This window comes from Hippoglossus stenolepis, chromosome 23 (assembly GCF_022539355.2).
Source record: "Hippoglossus stenolepis isolate QCI-W04-F060 chromosome 23, HSTE1.2, whole genome shotgun sequence".
Taxonomy (NCBI): Eukaryota; Metazoa; Chordata; class Actinopteri; order Pleuronectiformes; family Pleuronectidae; genus Hippoglossus; species Hippoglossus stenolepis.
The window spans coordinates 3624746-3642878 of NC_061505.1; the positions used below are offsets into that span (position 1 = coordinate 3624746).

General features: G+C 48.4%; 2 protein-coding genes and 1 non-coding gene across 3 annotated transcripts; 1 reads left to right on the forward strand and 2 right to left on the reverse strand.

The window, feature by feature from the left end:
- Window positions 1–317: 317 nt before the first annotated feature.
- On the reverse strand, window positions 318–389 carry trnag-ucc. Its single transcript has one exon. It is a non-coding gene; the product is annotated as a tRNA-Gly (tRNA).
- Window positions 390–1881: 1492 nt separating this feature from the next.
- Window positions 1882–9369, forward strand: LOC118102913 (CXXC-type zinc finger protein 5). The gene is made up of 4 exons (XM_035149516.2): window positions 1882–2016; window positions 3236–3452; window positions 3951–5000; window positions 6829–9369. Exons 2-4 carry the CDS (start codon window positions 3336–3338, stop codon window positions 6874–6876), a joined length of 1215 nt encoding a protein of 404 aa, XP_035005407.1. The 5' UTR covers window positions 1882–2016; window positions 3236–3335; the 3' UTR covers window positions 6877–9369.
- Window positions 9370–11048: 1679 nt separating this feature from the next.
- Window positions 11049–17745, reverse strand: LOC118102870 (mucin-4). The gene is made up of 4 exons (XM_035149437.2): window positions 17511–17745; window positions 14623–17078; window positions 14350–14484; window positions 11049–14058 (listed from the first exon to the last, which is right to left on the reverse strand). The coding sequence occupies exons 1-4, from the start codon at window positions 17601–17603 to the stop codon at window positions 12207–12209; spliced, it is 4536 nt and encodes a 1511-aa protein (XP_035005328.1). The 5' UTR covers window positions 17604–17745; the 3' UTR covers window positions 11049–12206.
- Between the last annotated feature and the right edge of the window lie 388 nt (window positions 17746–18133).

Sequence of the window (18133 nt, forward strand, 5' to 3'; positions counted from 1 at the left end):
ATGATGGGGTCCTGTCTCTGCGTTATTAATACAATGAGGGTTACTAATTTATGTTGCTCGGGCCTCTGGTTGAACGGTTATCTGTTGACTCTCCCTATTCACACACATTATACACCATCCTCTCTGAAAAGCATATATAGCACCTATGATACTACATTCAGGAGTGGACAATTATTATGTTATAGAAATAAAATGTATTCACTCATTTGAAGAAGTGCAGTTGAACCGCAGCTCTTCGTGTGATTCACGTCTTTGGATCATATGGATACAATAGAACTGTAATGGAAAAGCTTCTAACAAAATGTAAAAGGAACCTTTGCGTTGGCCGGGAATCGAACCCGGGTCAACTGCTTGGAAGGCAGCTATGCTCACCACTATACCACCAACGCGATGATGTCATTGCAAGTGTGGATGTTGAATATAATACATCTACACGCTAGGGCAGCTGAAGTCAGCCTCACACTGGACAGCTGAGTAAGGCGAGCTCCTCTGAGCCGAACTATCGAGCCGGAGGCGAACTTCAGCGACGTTGCTCCATTAGCCGCTCAGCTAACGGTGCTGTTAGCATCACACGTTAGCATCGCACGTTAGCATCACACTAGCTCTCAGCAGACACTGCGGGCTACCCCCGTTAGCTTCCGCCGCACATGTGCCGGGTTTGGAAAGCTGCTGCCGGTCACAGCGACGGCCAGGTGACGTGTAACCGGAGCCGATGATCGGACATAGCGGAAGCCGTTGGTTCCCGCTTCACGGTGGCTCCGGTTTTAACGGCCGGAGGAGCGAGGAGCGACGGGAAGAGTAAATCCCATCAGCGACTCAATGAGGCTCCGTTTTAAACACGTCATAGAAAACTGCAGTCAGGTGGTCGTCCACTAGAGGGCCTCATTTAACTATCGTGGAAGTAGAGAGTGAAAGTGAGGCCTTAAACTGGAATATACATAAAGACAATTAATGACTGTGTATAAAGATGATAAGCAACTGTATATAAAAACAATTAATGACTGTGTATAAAGACAATCAGTAACTGTATATAAAAACAATTAATGATTGTGTATAAAGACAATCAGTAACTGTATATAAAGACAATTAATGACTGTGTATAAAGACAATCAGTAACTGTATATAAAGACAATTAATGACTGTGTATAAAGACAATCAGTAACTGTATATAAAGACAATTAATGACTGTATATAAAGACATTGCACATTATTTTGGTTATTGATGCACTGTAAAATGTACAAAATAAAATGTTAATAGCCAAGTATTGATCCATGGGTGAAATTGGTTTTCATTATAGATCTTTAATTAAGAAAAGAATTATATACAGAATATATTTACAATTAAAATGTCAATTAGATGAATAAGAACATTTTATATATATATATATATAGCTCTCTCTCTCTGTTTGTCTCGCCCTCTGTCTCTGTCTCTCGACTCCCAGCAGGCAGCCAATCACACCGCACGCGCTGAGCGGCACACTGCCACTGCCGCCGCCGACAGCTACACGCACACACACTTACACGCACTCACTCACACACACACACACACACACACACACACGCACACACACACACTCCTCTCCGTTACTGCACATCATCGTCGCGTGCACCCCCCGCTTCACTCTGTCGCGAGCACGTCGCATGTCCCCCTTTATTATTCCTATGGTGATGTGCGTCTATGGTGTGTGTGTAAGTATGTGTGTCTTTCCTCGAGCTCGTCTTTTTTTCCCGCCCCTGCAGGGTCTTCCTCCCCTCCGCGCGCCGCCTCACGCTCGTGCCAAACCCAGGTGATTATCCATCCGCCCCCTGTTATCCATCACCCCCTCCCTCCCTCCTCGGTACCGACAAATCCCTCCCGGTGCTCCCCCACACACCCCCACCCCCTCTCTCTGTCTCCTTCCCGCCAGCCATGATCCGTGGCGGGCTAATTCCCAGACGGTCTTTTCCTTCTCTCTTCCTCCTCTTCTCCTCTTTCCTCCTCTTCTCCTCCTCCTCTTCCTCCTCCTCCTCCTTTCGGTAAGTAGCATCAGCAGCACCCGCCGTCCATCTTCTCCTCCTCCTCCTCCTCCTCTCCTCCGGACTGCATGCTGTGTTCACGGTATTTATCGTTCTTATCGGTTTTTATCGGATCTGTTTTAATAATCTTGACCCCCAGGCCCCCACCCCCTCCATCCTCCCTCACACTGTGCCTCAGGGGTGAGGGGTGAGGGTTGTTAATGTGTCGCGTGGGAGACCCCCTCACCCCCTTGAGGCAGTGGCCACCGTGACCTTCTGTCGGAGCTCGAGCCGCCCGGTTGACCAGACGGGGTAATTAGTTCCGCCTCGAGGGAGCGTTAGGGGGGCAGCGCGTGCGTATCTCACGGAGCGCGTGCACGTCTCAGTGGATACGCACACGCTCAGTGCAGAAACACACTCTTGCTCTTTCTCCTTCTACACATGAACACACTTTGTGCACAGACTGTCTTTGACGTGCACACGCACACACACACACACGCACGCGCAAATTTGTGCTCGTGTCATTGTGTGCGTGTGGGTCTTCTCGTAGGAGACGTGCGAACAGTTTGTGATGTTTGTTGAAAAGTGAATATGATGACCTGGTTTCTGTGATTGACCCTGACTTACAGAGCGCCCCCTGCTGGACACTCAGAGCAGCTCAAAGTTTCATTCAGTTTGAATTTAGCTGGAACTTGACCTGTTTTCAGACATGAACCCTTGGACATTTTTCATCTTTAACATATGAAAAACGGGAAAAAAAGGAAAATGTTGAGACGTTGAGACGAGAAGTGGCGCCCAAACATCCGCCATTGTTATCACCATCACGTTAAGATACACGTTAAGTGTGAAGGATTGAGTTAACCACGCTTTCTACGTTCACATGCACAACACCTGAAAATGCCATGACCTGGATGAATGAAAATCTTTAGATTTAGTGGTGAACTTTTATGTTACAACCAACTGAACCCCGAGAACACGAGGACTCTCATTATGTTTTCAGACATGAACCCTGGAGAATTTCTTCTCATGTGAAGAAGCAGCAGTAGATTGTCCGGGTCAGACTCGCTCATAACATGAGGAGAATGTGGGGAACACCAGGCGAGGGGTGGTTATCTTACAGGTTCAGTGTATGATAAGTTAAGTCTGAGATGAGTTGAGCCGTTCCCCTGCGGCGATGTCACAAAACCAGCATAATAAACTTCATCACCTTCCTGATTCTTGTCTTTGTTTTCATTCACAGAACAAGACGAGTCGACCACACGGGACTGACTGCTCCCCGACTTCCTTTGTGAGCAAGTGTGTGCGTGTGTGTGCATGTGTGCGCACAAGTGTGTGAGGTCATGTCGGGCATGACGAGCGGCGTGTGTGTGGAGAGCGACCTCTCCTCAATGCTCCAGAGAAGCTCCGCCCCCTCCCACCATCACCCGAATCACCATGTTTACGGCGGACAGGGGCAGGTGAGTCATCACTGAGACAGATACGAGGTCACGTGATCCGCTGGAGTTGACGCAGCTTCACTCTCATGGCTCTCATCAGCGTTTCATCTGTGAACAGACACCGACAGCAGCTGGTTAATATAGTGAAACATTAACAGCTAAAGAAGAGGTGGAGGAGACCAAATGCAGAGAAACAAGAGAGAGAATTCATACAGGGAAACGGGAAACCAAAGAAAACCAAACATCCTCTTTTGTTTAGTTTTCTTTTCCATTGGTCAAAAAAACCCACGAACATTTGGCTTTTGGCTGCGATGAGAATGGAAACAACTTGCGTTCTCTTCCGGGTCAAATGACTCTGCAGTAGACCCTCGGAGCCATATTTAAATATTTCCTCTAAAGCTCTGTGAACTACAGATCTGTTCTCAGTTTTAGTTTGTGGAACCGACAGCGTTTCCGCGCAAAGACAACAGACCAACTTTTCTCCGATTTGATTGGATGATGATCATGTTTCTGTTGCAGGTGTCAAGTTTGGCTCCGATGCTGGATTACACCACGGAGATGGACCGCTACCGTTCGTCCATCGCCAACTTCTACAAATCCAACGTCAACATGAACATGAACGTCGCAAACTTCCCCCAGTCTGCCAAGCTGGCGGCCCGTTTGGCGGCGGCCGCCCCCATCTTCCCTCCTGCCGCCGCTGCCAGGCTGGGCACCATGGCGACAGCGCCTTGGGGCTGCCACGACAACATGAACATGAACCACCCAGCCGCCATGTTTTGGAGCCGGCCCAAACCTGTGGCAACTGCGCCAACGCATCACCACCACCATCACCACCCCTCTGTGACGCAGGGTCACCTGACCTCCCCACACTCCCACAGTACCAGCATGCACCACGGCGGCGCGGGGTCTGGAGGGGGATCAGGTGGAGGGAGTAGTGAGGGGGGAGGAGCTGAAAAACATGGACACACTGCCTCCTCACTTCCTGTCAGCCAGGGAACAGCACACCATCACCCAATGGCGCCGAGCAACGCAAACTTTCTCCCTGGTTACAGCGGTGGTGCAGAGTGCGGCATCATGAACAAGCAGGGACACGCCCACCCAGACATGATGAGCCTATCAGAGGGCGGGAGCTGCAATGGGGGAGGGGTGATGGGTAGTAGCTTCTTGGGGGGGCTGGGATTACCTCCTGGGGTCATTGTCATGGCGATGGGGTCGGCAGGGGGCGGGATCTCAGATGCTGGCAGCGCCTTCCAGATGACAGGTGGCCAGCGGGCGCTAACGGACTGCCAGCAGCACACCAACTCCTCCCCCTGCCCCTCCTCCTCCTCACCCTCATCGTCAGTAGTGACAGCAGGGGGCGTGGCCCTATCTTCATCGTCGTCTTCTTCATCGGGGGCGGTGGCCAAGAGGAAGAGGAAGCGGTGCGGCGTGTGTGGGCCGTGCAGGCGGCTTATCAACTGCGGCGTCTGCTCGTCCTGCCGCAACAGGAAGACGGGTCATCAAATCTGCAAGTTCAGGAAGTGTGAAGAGCTGAAGAAGAAACCAGGGGGAGGTGGGGGGGCGCTTGAGGTGAGGACGCACACACTGACCCCGGACACACCTGGTGTTAACATGTCGTTTTGGTCATCCGATGTGTGAAGGCACTTAAATCAGATATAGATCCGAACACACCAGACCACTTTCTGTCTGGGCCACATGTTTCCACATTCTGTTAACAGGGTGAACACAAATGCGTCCTGGGCCACATCAGAAACGACGACTCAGCTGACGTCCTCTGACCTGCTGCAGTATGAAATATGAACTGACACAAGTTCTTGTTTTACCTGAAATCAGCTCAAATGCTGATTTGTTTATGGCCATCGCAAAAATGATCCAACACTGACCACAGCATCATGACTGACACTTTTCTTAAATTGGTTCTCTCTCTCTCTCTCTCTGTCTCTCTCTCTCTCTCTCTCTGCCAACACACAGAGTGACATCGGACACATCTGTAAACTCTGACTAGGTCGAAACAACATTGTTGGGTCTTAACTAACACACGTGACACACGTGTTCTTTGCACGTAGAGCGGGGAAGTGAGATCTGAACACAGGAGACACATTCAGGACAAATTGGTGTGAACACAGGTACTTAGTGCTGGCCACTTGAGGTCGGATCTCTCAGGACGTATGTTAATACCAGGTCTGAACAGGGTCCCACACACAAATGGGGTCACATGCACACACACTCATGGGTCACTCACACACACACACGCGCACACACGCACACACACAGACAATCATGGGTCACACCAAGATTTTTCATCCTCTCTTTAGAAGCTTGGCTGTGTGTGTGTGTGTGTGTGTGTGTGTGTGTGTGTGTGTGAAAGAGAGTGCGTTTGTGTGTCCTGGCTCGCTTAACCCAGATCACTGCCAGCGGGGCATGAGCTGGAAGGCATTTCTCACCCTGTTGAGTCTGTGTGTGTGAGACGTGTGTGTGTGTTCGAGTGTTAACGCTGTGCAGATGGTGGGTGGTGAAAAGCGAGAGCACAGTCCCTGCTGAGGTCTGGCAGGCTGCCAACACACACACACACTCACACACACACGCACACATACACACGTCTCACACACCACTGATTCAAAGTGATAAAGCGAGCTGCAGTGAGAGAGGAAAAAGAGAAAATTTATGTGATCTACTAGTGTGTGTGAGGGAGAGAGAGTAAGTGCAATAAGAATTAGTGGTGATCAATAATTCATTGACACCGGTGTTCGACCTCACTGATGACTCTATATATCTCACTCTCACACGCACACACACAGACACACACACACTTCTTTCTGTGGGAATCTCGACAAACTATCACTAATTATTCCCTCGGCATCCACACACACATGGTATCAACACAAGCATCGAAACAGTGTGTGTGTGTGTGTGACTGTGAATTAGCAGCCGTAATCTTCCTCAATTACACACTAATTGGACCTGTGGAGGCTAACAGCAAGCGACAGCACAGTGTGTGTGTGTGTGTGTGTGTGTGTGTGTGTGTGTGTGTGTGTGTGTGTGTGTGTGTGTGTGCGTGCGTGTGTGTGTGTGTGTTCAGGTGGTTTCACACTCTTGCCTCATCCCTTCTCTGTCCTCTGTGAGGTCTACCCAAAAGTTCCTCAGCCAATCAGAAAGTTCCCTTTGTGAAAAACCTCCTTGTTGTTTTGGTAACACAACAATATGGCCGGAGTTTAATGAAGATCACTACATGAATGGTCATGTGACGTATGTGTTCAGGTGTTCTCAGGGGGCGATCGAGATGATATGGCTTCACTTTTGGGAGCTGCCATGTCGTAGATATTTACTTACAGTTTAAGATCTAAACTGTTTCTTTCATTTCTCTCTCTCACCTCTACTTTTTGTCTCTTTGTCGTAGCGGCCGCCTTCTGTCCCGACCGGCGAAGCATTTCGTTGGTTCTTCTAGCTGTCCCTCCACCCACACAGTCGCAGCTCAACGCCGAACAGGAAGTCAACATCGCACAAGGAAAACAAATCAGGCTTGAAAGACGTCATTGGACGAACGTATCTGAAAATGAACCTGACGCTTTGAGGAAGGACTTCACTTTCATACTTTGTGAAAATAAAAACTGCAAATCCCACGTCAACCGGAACAGGGACGCAGCGAGGAGGACGGAGGAGGAGGGGACAGTTTGGTCACATAAAGGAGGAACTGGCCAATCACCATGACCGTCCAGATGTTAGAAAGGCAAAAGCTAACTCGCTAGAAATGCTACCAGTCGGTGTTTGCGCATATAAGAATGTTAGCATCAACATGATTCACACATAATCTGGTTCCAAATGCATTAATTCAGTTGGTTGCAATCTGCACCCTTACCACTAGATGTCACTACATCCTACACTGTGGTTCTGCTGTTCACATGGTCGGAGAGAGAACTGACCAATCAGAGATCAGAAACGTCCGGAGTGACTCGTGAGGACACACCATGTAAAATTATAACGATCTCAGTCTGATCCTTTATTTCTGACATGGGATAAAAAACGTATTCACTCACTCTAAAGCAAAAAGCAGTGGTGCCCTTTCTCTTTTTATCTACATCAGTGATTTACACTTAAAAACTAAATCAGAAAAAATAAGATTTACTTTATCGCTAATTCAATTTAAACATGTGTCTGATAGGATTCTGTAACGGCAGCTACTCAATGTTAAAGACTGTTTACAACCATCAGCGTCATCATCACGAAATTGGAATCATGATTACGAAGTCAATGTTTGTAGATGAATACGAATCGACTGAAAACCAAACAGAGCGTCAGCAGAGTGGAATACAGGAAGGCTGTGATGACAGCAGGAAAAGATAAGATGTTAACTTATCCTATGAAAAAATAAGCATCCATGTCGATGCCATTTCTGAAAGCCTCACCTCATCATGTTCATACAGACACGGTAAACACAACCCCACCTGGAGCAACCTTCATCATGTGTGATCAAACTGTCGTCTTCTTCATCCTCCTCCTCTTAGTGAACAGGAAATCCAGCCGAAGCCAAACCAGGAAGTTTCAGGCCTCCTGTTTGACCAAAACTGGACGACAGGAAAAACCTCAGAGCGAGTACGAACTGACCTCAGCAGGAAGTGATCCAAGACTGTTATTAAGGACTACAAGTTCACTGCAGTAGGACTACAGTTACCACATCACTGTTATCTGTCTCTTTTGTCTACCTCCTCCTCGAGAACTCTAAAGGCACCTTGATTGAGTTATACCGGGTTGTGTACACGCGGGTACGACATGATCTGTTTCTTAACTATCGATGGTCCAGAGCTGATCTGCTTCATCATCCCTCCATATTTATAATATAATTTTAATTCTCGGGTTTATTTCATTGCCTGAAGTGAAACGTCTGAATCTCTTTTATCCATGTGGATTTCACTGGAAAGTTCTCAGGGCGCAGTAACACTTCCATTTGGTTTTATATAAACTAAAACAGACTGAAGCTCACGTTGTTGTATTTTTGTATCATGGAAGTTTTTATCATTTGTCTCTTCAGGAAAAACAGAGACTTATTGATGATTGATTATGGGCTTTAAATTGACATGTCTTAAAACATGACCCGAAGCTCGAAGAAAGTTCAGAGCCAGTTTCTCTGCTCTTCTATTAGTGGTGACCAACAGGAGAGTGCACCTGCAGCTGAAATGCATCATGGGAACTCGCAGGAAACTGTTGGAACTTCTGAGGTGAACCTCGGGACTAAAGTGAACTGAACTGAAACAGAACAGATCCGCGTCATTTCCAACAAGTTCTGTGTTTCCGTTTAAACACACTGATCAAACATTTTATAGAATTTAAATTCTTGCTCAGAATGATAACGCAACCTGTCAGCTGATTTGACCACTCCGCATATTGATGGAGAAATCTTTATTCCAAAATGTAACGTAGATTAAAAAACTTTACATTACTCCCCCTAGTGGCAGGTTGTTGTTCTATCCCATAGACTATACATAAAGATGGACGACGTTTAAAAAAAATTTGATGTCTATTTGGATTTCTTTTTTGTTTAGTCCATGTCCCATCTGCTAACATAGAGAATCTGTCATGTCGTCCATCTTTATTTACAGCCTGTTCTATCCACGCGAATGTTCCGCGTAAACTGAAAACGCTGTTGATTATGTCATCGATTCAGACGTTAATGATCAACTTAACGAAACATGATGATGTCATCATGGCGTCAGACTCTGCTCTCACCGACATGTTGGAAATAATTTTTTTTTTTTGTTGTTTCATGAGGAAAATGTTCACCTCTGCGTGGGAACTAAAATCAAACGTCCCCTTTTTCTCAGGGTTTGGGTGAGGCGATGTGGGAGGGAGGGGGACGTTGTTTTTTTGTGTGTCCTCTTCCTCATGTGTTCTGTCTCCGTGACGACCTCATGTGCTGAATTATAATAAAGCATTTCAAAGATTAGCAGCGGGTCTGTGATAGACGCACAGGGACGAATACGGATGTCAGGTGATTGCATCATACAATAGTGTGTATGTTTGTGTGTGAGAGAGAGAGAGAGAAAGAGCGGGTGTGAAAATGAACAATATGTATTTGTGTATTTGCTTGAAATTTTTTCCCACAAGATGGAAGCTGTGTGTGTTTGTGTGTGTGTGTGTGTGTGTGTGTGTGTGTGTGTGTGTCATCACAGTAATGGTGTTGCTATCAGACAGAGGGAGAGAAAGACAGAGGAGCTGGTTGTCCCTGACGACGGTGCGCCGTGTTGCCTGGCAACAGCGCTAACAATGGCCTGCCACCAGTGTTCTAGAATGTGGGCGTGGCCTGAGAAAGAGAGAGAGAGGGGGACACAAACAGCTGTGACGCAAACAACTGATGTTTGTCAACAAACAAACAAAAGAAACAGTAACGTTTGTAACAAAGATTTATTTTATCGATTCATATTTTTATTTATTTAATCTAAAACGTTACTGTGATCATATTTCACTCGTCTGATCATCTGCAGCAAAAATCTACAGCATCCATACATTCACATGATAAAACTGTGAAAGGACGGTGGGATCTTTATTAGGGGGTATGAAGAAAGATTTCCAGAATGAAGTTGTAAATTATATAAAAAGACAATTAACAACAAAAAGAAAAACGTTTTTTTTATGAAATAACGACCAAGGAGAATCCATTTTCATCACAGTTATTTCTGGATCACAAATCTTGAACTGGACTTTGTTCGCATCATATTACGACTTAATATTACACCTTAATTCTTGTAATGTTTTCGACTTTATTATTTTATGAAGTGACCCTAATACTCCATCGTAGCAAAGCGACGACAATCATGGATCAGGACCTTTCTCAGGAACTGTAAGAATTTGTTCTGGTCCCGCCTACTTCCCCATTAGACCAATCATTGCACACAGTGGCTATGATTGGCCCCTACAGTCAGTGGACCTACGGCACTCAACTCAACAAACACGTTAATTATTCGACGTTTTAATGTCGACCCATGTGTCAGCGTCTGTTTTCAGAAATGTAACAATCCTCACATCCAACGTTTCTTAAACCTTCAGAATTTGTTGCTGAATGAGTGAATCTCCGATGTCGTCTATTCGGTTGTGAACTAAATCGTTAAACATGACCCCAATTTTTCCTCTGCGCTTTGTGACCATTTTATTAGGCACCACTTTCAGACTAATGAGGAAAAACAATACAATTATCAAAAACTTCATCATTTAATCCTCCTTATATTTAGTCAATTAATGAATATCATGGTTACACCAGGCGTAACCATAGCAACTGTGATGTTTCTAAATTAAGACACGAGTGGCTGCAGGACGACTGTAAAAGTTTATTTCTGATCAGTGTTCGAGGTGATTTTTAGTCTCTTTCACTTTTTGTCAGGAGTCAGCGCTGATCCACCACAGTGTTTAACAGCCGTTAACAGGGGCCTGATTAGTTTTAATTAGTGTGGGTGAAACTCTGTGTCGCCCCCTGGAGACTCATCATCCCTCAGTCAGAGAGAGAGAGAGACAGGACGTGATGGAGCACAGAGGAGGTGAAAGCTTGAGTCTGGCTCCATCTGGTGGTGAGGAAAACAAAACGCACCCGAATTTGCTCAGACGTGAAAACGAAAGCTGCTGATTCTCCAGTTACACCGAGAAGCATTTAATTAAAAATAAAAATAATAAAGCACATTACAAGGAATTAAAACATTTCGAAATGATTTTACAGCCACCAGGGGGCGATCCAGATGGGTTGTGAGCCGTCATGTCGTCCATCTTTATTTAAGCACCACTTATTAAACATTCTTAAAAATGGTCAGTTTTATGTGATGACTTTAGGTTTTACACTTTATTCACATCTTCGCTCATTTACGTGTTTACGAGTCCAAGCATCGCACACCGCAGCTGTGGCATTCCAAACTTATTTTATTTAATCATGTATTTGCAGATTACGTATTTGCCTTTTCACCTTGAATTGATACATTTCATCACGTTTACCTTAATCCCTGTTTTATTTAACTACAGCTACTGTTTTATACAACGTCCGAGCTTGATTGACAGACACGAGGCGTGGTTAACAACACTGCTTTCATATTTTCATGTGACTCGTCCATCAACTGGAGGCGGGACCAGGCATCAATTTATCAACCAGTAAAATTATTTTATTACCTTTACATAAATGTATTTCATGATAATCACAGTTTAGTTGATGTCAAGTTATTTTTAAAATTGGATATTTTGCATCAAATCTAGATCCCGACTGATTTATTGATTAGTGGCTATATTGACAAAAAAATATATATAAGACAAAAGAAAAGAAAATTTAGAAAAGGTCACGTAGAAAACATTATTATACTTAATGCATTTTTTTCTTTAACATTTGGTTGTATTTGTCTTTTTTTATTATTATTATTATTATTCATAATAAAGTTGAGGGTTAAACTGTAAAATATCAAACCTCAATTACATTTCTTTGTCACGAGGGTTTGATAACATCTTACGCATAATTACAAAATTTAGAAAATACAAAATATCAGTATCAACCCTAAAACATCTGCATCAGTCGGGCTATAATAAAGACTAATTTAAAATAAAATGACAACTCGATGCTTTGTCCCAGCCCCAGAAAAAAACTATCACACTAAACAAATCATAATTTCATCGTCCATTCTTTTCGGCGAGAACAAATGTGTCCACAGGAACGAGAGGAAGAACATTTAAAAAAAATCAACAAAACGAAAACAGTCAAAATCAAAAGTTAATTTCGGATATTTGCTCCACCAAGTCGCGCTGGGCAGCCATTCGTCAAAGGGCGACAGAGTCCGAGTGGGCGTCAGCGGAGGCGTTTGAGTTCCACTGGTTGTGTGGGGAGGACGTGACGCGATCGTCTCTGTGAGCGTCGACAGGATCAAAGTGGTTGTGATGCCTTAAATCAGTTGAGTGTTTTGAGAGCGACTCGACCGAAGGTTCAGAAAGACACTTTCTGTGTGACGTGGGTGAGGCTGCGTGGTTGAAGTGTCCGTCAGTGGCTGGTGACGGATTCATACAGTGGAAATCAACAGGTGGTGATGTGTCCTCACGGTTGACGACTGAAAACGTGTCCGTCAGTCGTTCTGCAGCTGCACAGGAAGAGCGGGGGTCAGTGCATTTGGAACTTTTACGAAGGACGTCAACGGGCAACGACCTGACGGGAGACGAGTGATTCGGAGTCCTGGAATCAACAGTTGAAAGCAAAAGAGGAGACGTGTCGTTGGAATTAACTCCTGAGAAAACGCCACTACCTGCTGGTAAGCCTCCAGCAACACCACTACTGGAAACGTGCAAGTCGGCGGGCGCCACCCGACAGGAAGAGGGCCTAAAAGTCTGATCGCCTCCGGAGGTAGAGTGAGTGTGAGGCAGCTTCTCTTTGGACCAGCCGCTGACGGCTGAATGGAAATCAACAGAATTAACGGGATCAACGTGAACGGGTGAAGATCTACGAACAGAGAGAGAAGTCTCTTCTGTGACATCACAGCTGGAATGTTCCTCCGACGAATGAAAAGAGTTCATGACGTCCAGATGTGGTAAACCATCTGTATGAGTGGAACCGTTTTCAGAAGCGGACGATGAATCAACGGGACTCGTGTGTTTGATGCTAGTGGTTAAAGCGGCCGAACGTGAGTCAGGCGCCACAACTCCTCTCAACGCCAGAGTGCTTTTGAAATGTTTCTTCAGCGCTGAATTTGGGGGGAAGGCCTCAGGGGCCAAGCGGGAGTCAGCAGCGGGATTAGAATGGCGGTCAGCAGAGGAGTGAGGCGAGAGGCGGTCAGCAGGGGAGAGGTGAGGACTTCCTGCATCTTTGTGTTTTAATGGTGGTGGCGTGTTTCTGTTGTGGGCTCGCACAGGACTGGCCTGTCTGAGGAGCGGGGGGACGTCCACGCCGTCCTCTCCAACCCTGAAATCCATTTGCTGAAGAGGAGGCAGCGGAGCGGTGGACTTACGACATGGCGGCAGGTCTGTGACATCAGGAACTCTCGGCTCAGCCAACCTGCTGCTCAGCTTCGACCGAGCCTCGTGCAGATCCTGAAAACGCTTTTTCCTTGAGTCGGGTGAACGACTGGGTTCAAAGGTCAGAGAAAGGTCACATTTAGGAGCAGCGATTCCCTTCAGGTCGTTGAGGATGGTTGCTAGGAGACGAGTGTCAGAGGTCGAGACCGCAGAGTTTCTTTTGCGAAGATCCGTCGTTATGGGGATGAAATCGTTGTCTCCGGTTGGCTGAGGGCCGCCGCCCACACTCATTGGATCTTTTGGATTATTGGCGGCAGTAGTCCTGCACGCCAACAGTGACCCGCTCTCCTCTACGTTTTCCACATCCACATCGTGATCGCTGTTGTTGTCAACGGCGACGGGACCAGCAGCTTCCGACCGTCCTGGCGGCTCCGCCTCCGACCCATCGGACCCTCTGTCCAGGATGTCTACAGGAAGTTCGCCGATCTCTTCATCCAAGGCCCCGCCCACACCGGCAGAATGCACCAACGGGAGCGGAGGGAGGTCGGAGAAGTCGACGGTCTGCTGGCTGCTGAGCGGACTGCTGCTGCTGCTGCCGCCGCCGCCGGGTTTGTTGTTGCCGTCGTTTTCGTGGCTAGTGTCGCTGTCGAGGGTGATGATGACTGGAGAGCTGAGGGAGAGAGAGGGAGAGAGAGAGAGAGAGAGAGACTGAGTTATAATGGAGCGGAATACTTCTTCTTGTTAGAGGCAGAGATCATGACCGCCCCCTGCTGGATAATTTGACAACTGCAGATCTGATAAAATTGTTGAAATTATAATAATAATAATACAAATAATAATACAAATAAATGAATTAATAATACAAATAATAGTTTAATTGTATTATTATTTTGTTAAGATGTAATGACTGTGTTCACATTATTGTCACACTGTGGTTGTGCGTGCATGTTTTTTTCCCCACCTGCTGTGTCGTGTCTTCCGGTGGCGTTTCCTGCGGCGTTTCCTGGCGGGGGGCTGCGTTGCGTCGGCGAGGATTGTGCCCTCGTAGATGATCTCCACGCTGGGACTGCGGTCTTCTCGATACCTCTTGCTGATGCTGGATGACAGACGCACACAGACGGACAGAAAACGAGAGGTTTCAACTCAGAGTTTTGTTCACAATTAGTAAAAACATTTTCTCAAAAAATAGAATGTCTGTCTCTATCTCTCAGAAACAGGAAGTGTCGTCTCTCACCTCTCACTACCAACACTCTCCCTCCTGTGTGTATCTCTCCTCCTCCCTCCGTCTCTCCCCCTTTTCCTCCTCCTCTCTCGCTGCTTCTCGTCAGGTTGCCCACTGTATGGATTCCAGGTAGGGTCCTTGTCGTTGCTGTCCAGGTGGCGGCTCTTGTACTTCCTCTTCCCGCCGGGTTTGTCTCTGTGGTGAGCGGCGCCGGGGGAGAGCGAGGGCGGCGTCTGCGGAAGCGGCGACGACAGCAGCGGGGAGAAGCAGAAGGGCGAGGAGGAGTGGGATGGGGAGGAGGCGGAGGAGGTGAGAGGGGAGCAGCGGTACTCACAGCTAGAGCCGGGTGGAGAACTGGACTCTACGCTGGAGTGAAACGGTGAAGGGGAGTGTGAGGGGTGGCACATCATGGCGGGATAGATGGAGCGGTTTGGGTTGCACAGAGTTCCGCTCCTGTCCGGCCCCCTCTTCCTCCTCTTCCTCTTCTCCCTGGCCGTCTCACTGCTGGACTGCTTCCAGTCTCTCCGGCTGTCCTGCTGCCCCTCGCTTGGGCTGAGCGTGCACACCGTCTCTGGGCTCCTTCCAGAGCTGGCCGACCATGAACGCGCACGTGAACAACGCCCGCCCGCTTCGCCATCTTTCTCCTTCTGCTTGTTGTCCTGCTCCTCTTGGAAGGTGGCAGATGTGGAGGGGGGGATTGTGGGTATGTAAGAAAGAGGAGGAGGGGTGGTGGCGGGAGGAGGAAGCTTCTCCGTCATCTTCTCCTTCTCCTCCTCTTCCTCGGTGTCAGATGACAGCTGCACCAGCTCAGGAGTTCGCTCAGCGATCGGCTTCTTGTATCCCACTATCAGACACTCCTCCTCCCCCTCCAGCTTCTCCCCCTCCTGATTGGCCGCCTCTTGTTGGGCGGGGCTAAACGACAGCGGGGCAAGCGAACACGACGGCTCAGCAGTGGAGTAGGAGGGGCCTGGAGTCTCGTCATCCCAACCCGACAGACTGAGGCAGCTTCCTGTTTGGATGACATCATCATGAGCGCCCGCTCCAGCCTCGTTTTCCTCGCCCTCTGATATTGCGATAACAGAGCTGCTGTCAGAGGGGCTGCTGATCCCATCCAGCTCTAGGGCGGCGGCCGGTGGCTCATACACCGCCTGCAAGTCATAGTTTTCCAGACTGAGTGGTGAGCGGGCGAAATTTACCAGCTCATGCAGGAAATGGTCGGTGCGAGCCAACAGGAATGGACGCAGCTCGTCCTCTATGGTGGGTGAGTCCTCCAGCCCGTGGCGGGCAAGCTGCGCCATGATGATGCGTTGGACTATGTCGACCAGTGTGCCGTGAGCACCGTAGAGCACTGTGAGCTCCCGCCGCAACCAGGGTCGAAGTTTGTTCAAGTGGACAGGGTTACGACGGAAGCTGTCTGCTGTGATGTCACATTGCTGTCCCTGGTTACCGCTGACCCCGGCAACGCCACGGACCCGTATGCTACAGCGGTAGAGAGCGCGGCGGAACGCTACAGTCTCTCTCTCCCTCAGACGCCGCACAGTTCCACCGTCTCGTTGCAGTCGCTGCCTTGTTGCCAGACGGGTCATCAGCCGCCGTGACGCCCGGTCGTTGTGCGTCCTCGCCCCTCCGAGGCCTGTCAGTCCCTCAAATATCACCCCTCGCTCCGCCAGGTCTGCTCCTCCCCTCATCCTCTGCTGGTCCAGGTCTTCACCCTCTCCACTGTCCTCCGCCACCACGGGAGAGACAGCTGGATGGTGAGGAAGAGGAGGGAGAGGAAGAGGAGGAGAATCAAGGTACCACTCCCACACCCCTGTCCTCCTGCTTCCTCCTCCTCTTCCCCCCCTCTCTCTCCTCCGCCTCCTCGTGGTCGTTTCTAGACCGTCTGCCGTCCGGTGTCTCCTTAACATCAACCTCATTTGATGGTTGCTCCTTGCCGCTGACGCCATCGCCGCCACCATTGCCACAGTGGCGGCAACGCTGCTGTTGGCAGGCGCCGGCCGCAGCGTGTATTCCTTGAAGTCGTCCTCGGCGCGGACCGAGTGCAAGATGGAGGCGAACGGCTGCTTGCAGAGCGGACACTCTGCCTTGTTGTGTGACCACTCCTGGATGCAGGGGAAGCAGAAGCGGTGCAGGCATCGGTCCAGGTACGCCAGGTTGTTGAAGCGGTCCAGACAGATGGGGCACTTGGAGTCAGGCGAAGCGTCCTCTGCCGCGACCACCGCCCTCGCTGAGGCGGAGGAGGTAGGAGGAGAGGAGTTGGGAGGAGAGGAGGTAGTGGCGGCTGCGGTTGAAGCATTGCTGGAGTTCTTCCTGCGGCTGCTGCTGCGGCTGCTGCTCTCTCGTCTCCTCACCTCTTCCTCCGCAGGCTGACCGCCTCCTACCGCACCTGGACCTGGACCTGCACCTGCACCTGCACCTGCAGCATCACGGCGACGCACACGCAGTTTCATCCGCGTGGGCGCCATCACCTGAGGACAGAACAAATCATGAGGTGGATTCTGGGTCATGTGACTGAGTTTGTCCAAACAGGAAGTTGTTCTTCAGTTTTCAGTTCTTTAATAAAACTCCACCAGGTGAGAAGGGCGACACTGACGTCATTCACCTGACAGGTTGGATCGTGGCTCAACAAGTCAACAGGAAGCTAAGCTAGATGAAGCCTTCAAATTCAAGCCTGAGAACACAACAATGTGACACTAACATGTTAGCATGTACTAGCCTAGCATGCTAGCAGCCCCGACAGAGCCGTGCTGCCGTTAACCGGTAGGTTCGGGCTCATCACCCCGGTCCATCGGTCTCCTCTCGGTCCGTTACCACCGGGACCTGCTCGTTAACCTGCGGTGATCACAACAAACACAGCCATGCTAGCCTGTTAGCATGCTAACGCTGTTAGCTCTCTGTACCTGAGCAGAAGTCGACTCCCCCGGTGGCTCCGGGAGCTTCTCACCCGGTTTCTTCCTCCTCCTCCCGGCAGAGTTCCGCGCCGTGAGAGGCATTCGCCGTCAGAGACGCTGCCCGCCTCCCGGGCTCCGCGGCTCGGGTCCGTTCGCACTGAGGCTCCGGTCTCACACACACATTTGTTTCAGGCGTTTTCGTCCAAACCGAAGCTTCTCTGCAGCGAGTGAGGCCGCGGAGCATCATGGGAAATGGAACTCCGGTCCCCCCCTCTTCCTTGAAACAAAGATCGTAAATAAAGACGAAGACTCACTCACACAGAATCTGAAACCGAACATTTTTTTCTTTAGAATCCTCATTTTGACTTCATACAGAAGAATCTCTGCTCAGACATATTATTTTCTTTATTTATCATACTTTTGATTCCATGTCTAATAAATGGATCTCTACGAGTTCACGAAATTCATGTACATACGTTAAATTATCAAAAGTTATGGTTTATGAGATATCCATAGTAAACGTTTACATATATTCATTATATAAAATTGTACATATATTATATCATATATATTGAAATGTATAACATCAGCATATATTAACTTATATTAACACGCTTACAACATGCACGCTA

Excerpts from the sequence above, each read along its gene's own strand:
- LOC118102913 (XM_035149516.2), top strand. The coding sequence starts at position 3,336 with ATGTCGGGCATGACGAGCGGCGTGTGTGTGGAGAGCGACCTCTCCTCA. Across the intron at positions 3,453-3,950 it reads TTTACGGCGGACAGGGGCAG|GTGTCAAGTTTGGCTCCGAT; the intron begins GTGAGTCATCAC and ends TTTCTGTTGCAG. Across the intron at positions 5,001-6,828 it reads GAGGTGGGGGGGCGCTTGAG|CGGCCGCCTTCTGTCCCGAC; the intron begins GTGAGGACGCAC and ends TCTTTGTCGTAG.
- LOC118102870 (XM_035149437.2), bottom strand. The coding sequence starts at position 17,603 with ATGCCTCTCACGGCGCGGAACTCTGCCGGGAGGAGGAGGAAGAAACCG. Across the intron at positions 14,485-14,622 it reads GAGAGTGTTGGTAGTGAGAG|CATCAGCAAGAGGTATCGAG; the intron begins GTGAGAGACGAC and ends TCTGTCATCCAG. Across the intron at positions 14,059-14,349 it reads CGGAAGACACGACACAGCAG|CTCTCCAGTCATCATCACCC; the intron begins GTGGGGAAAAAA and ends TCTCTCCCTCAG.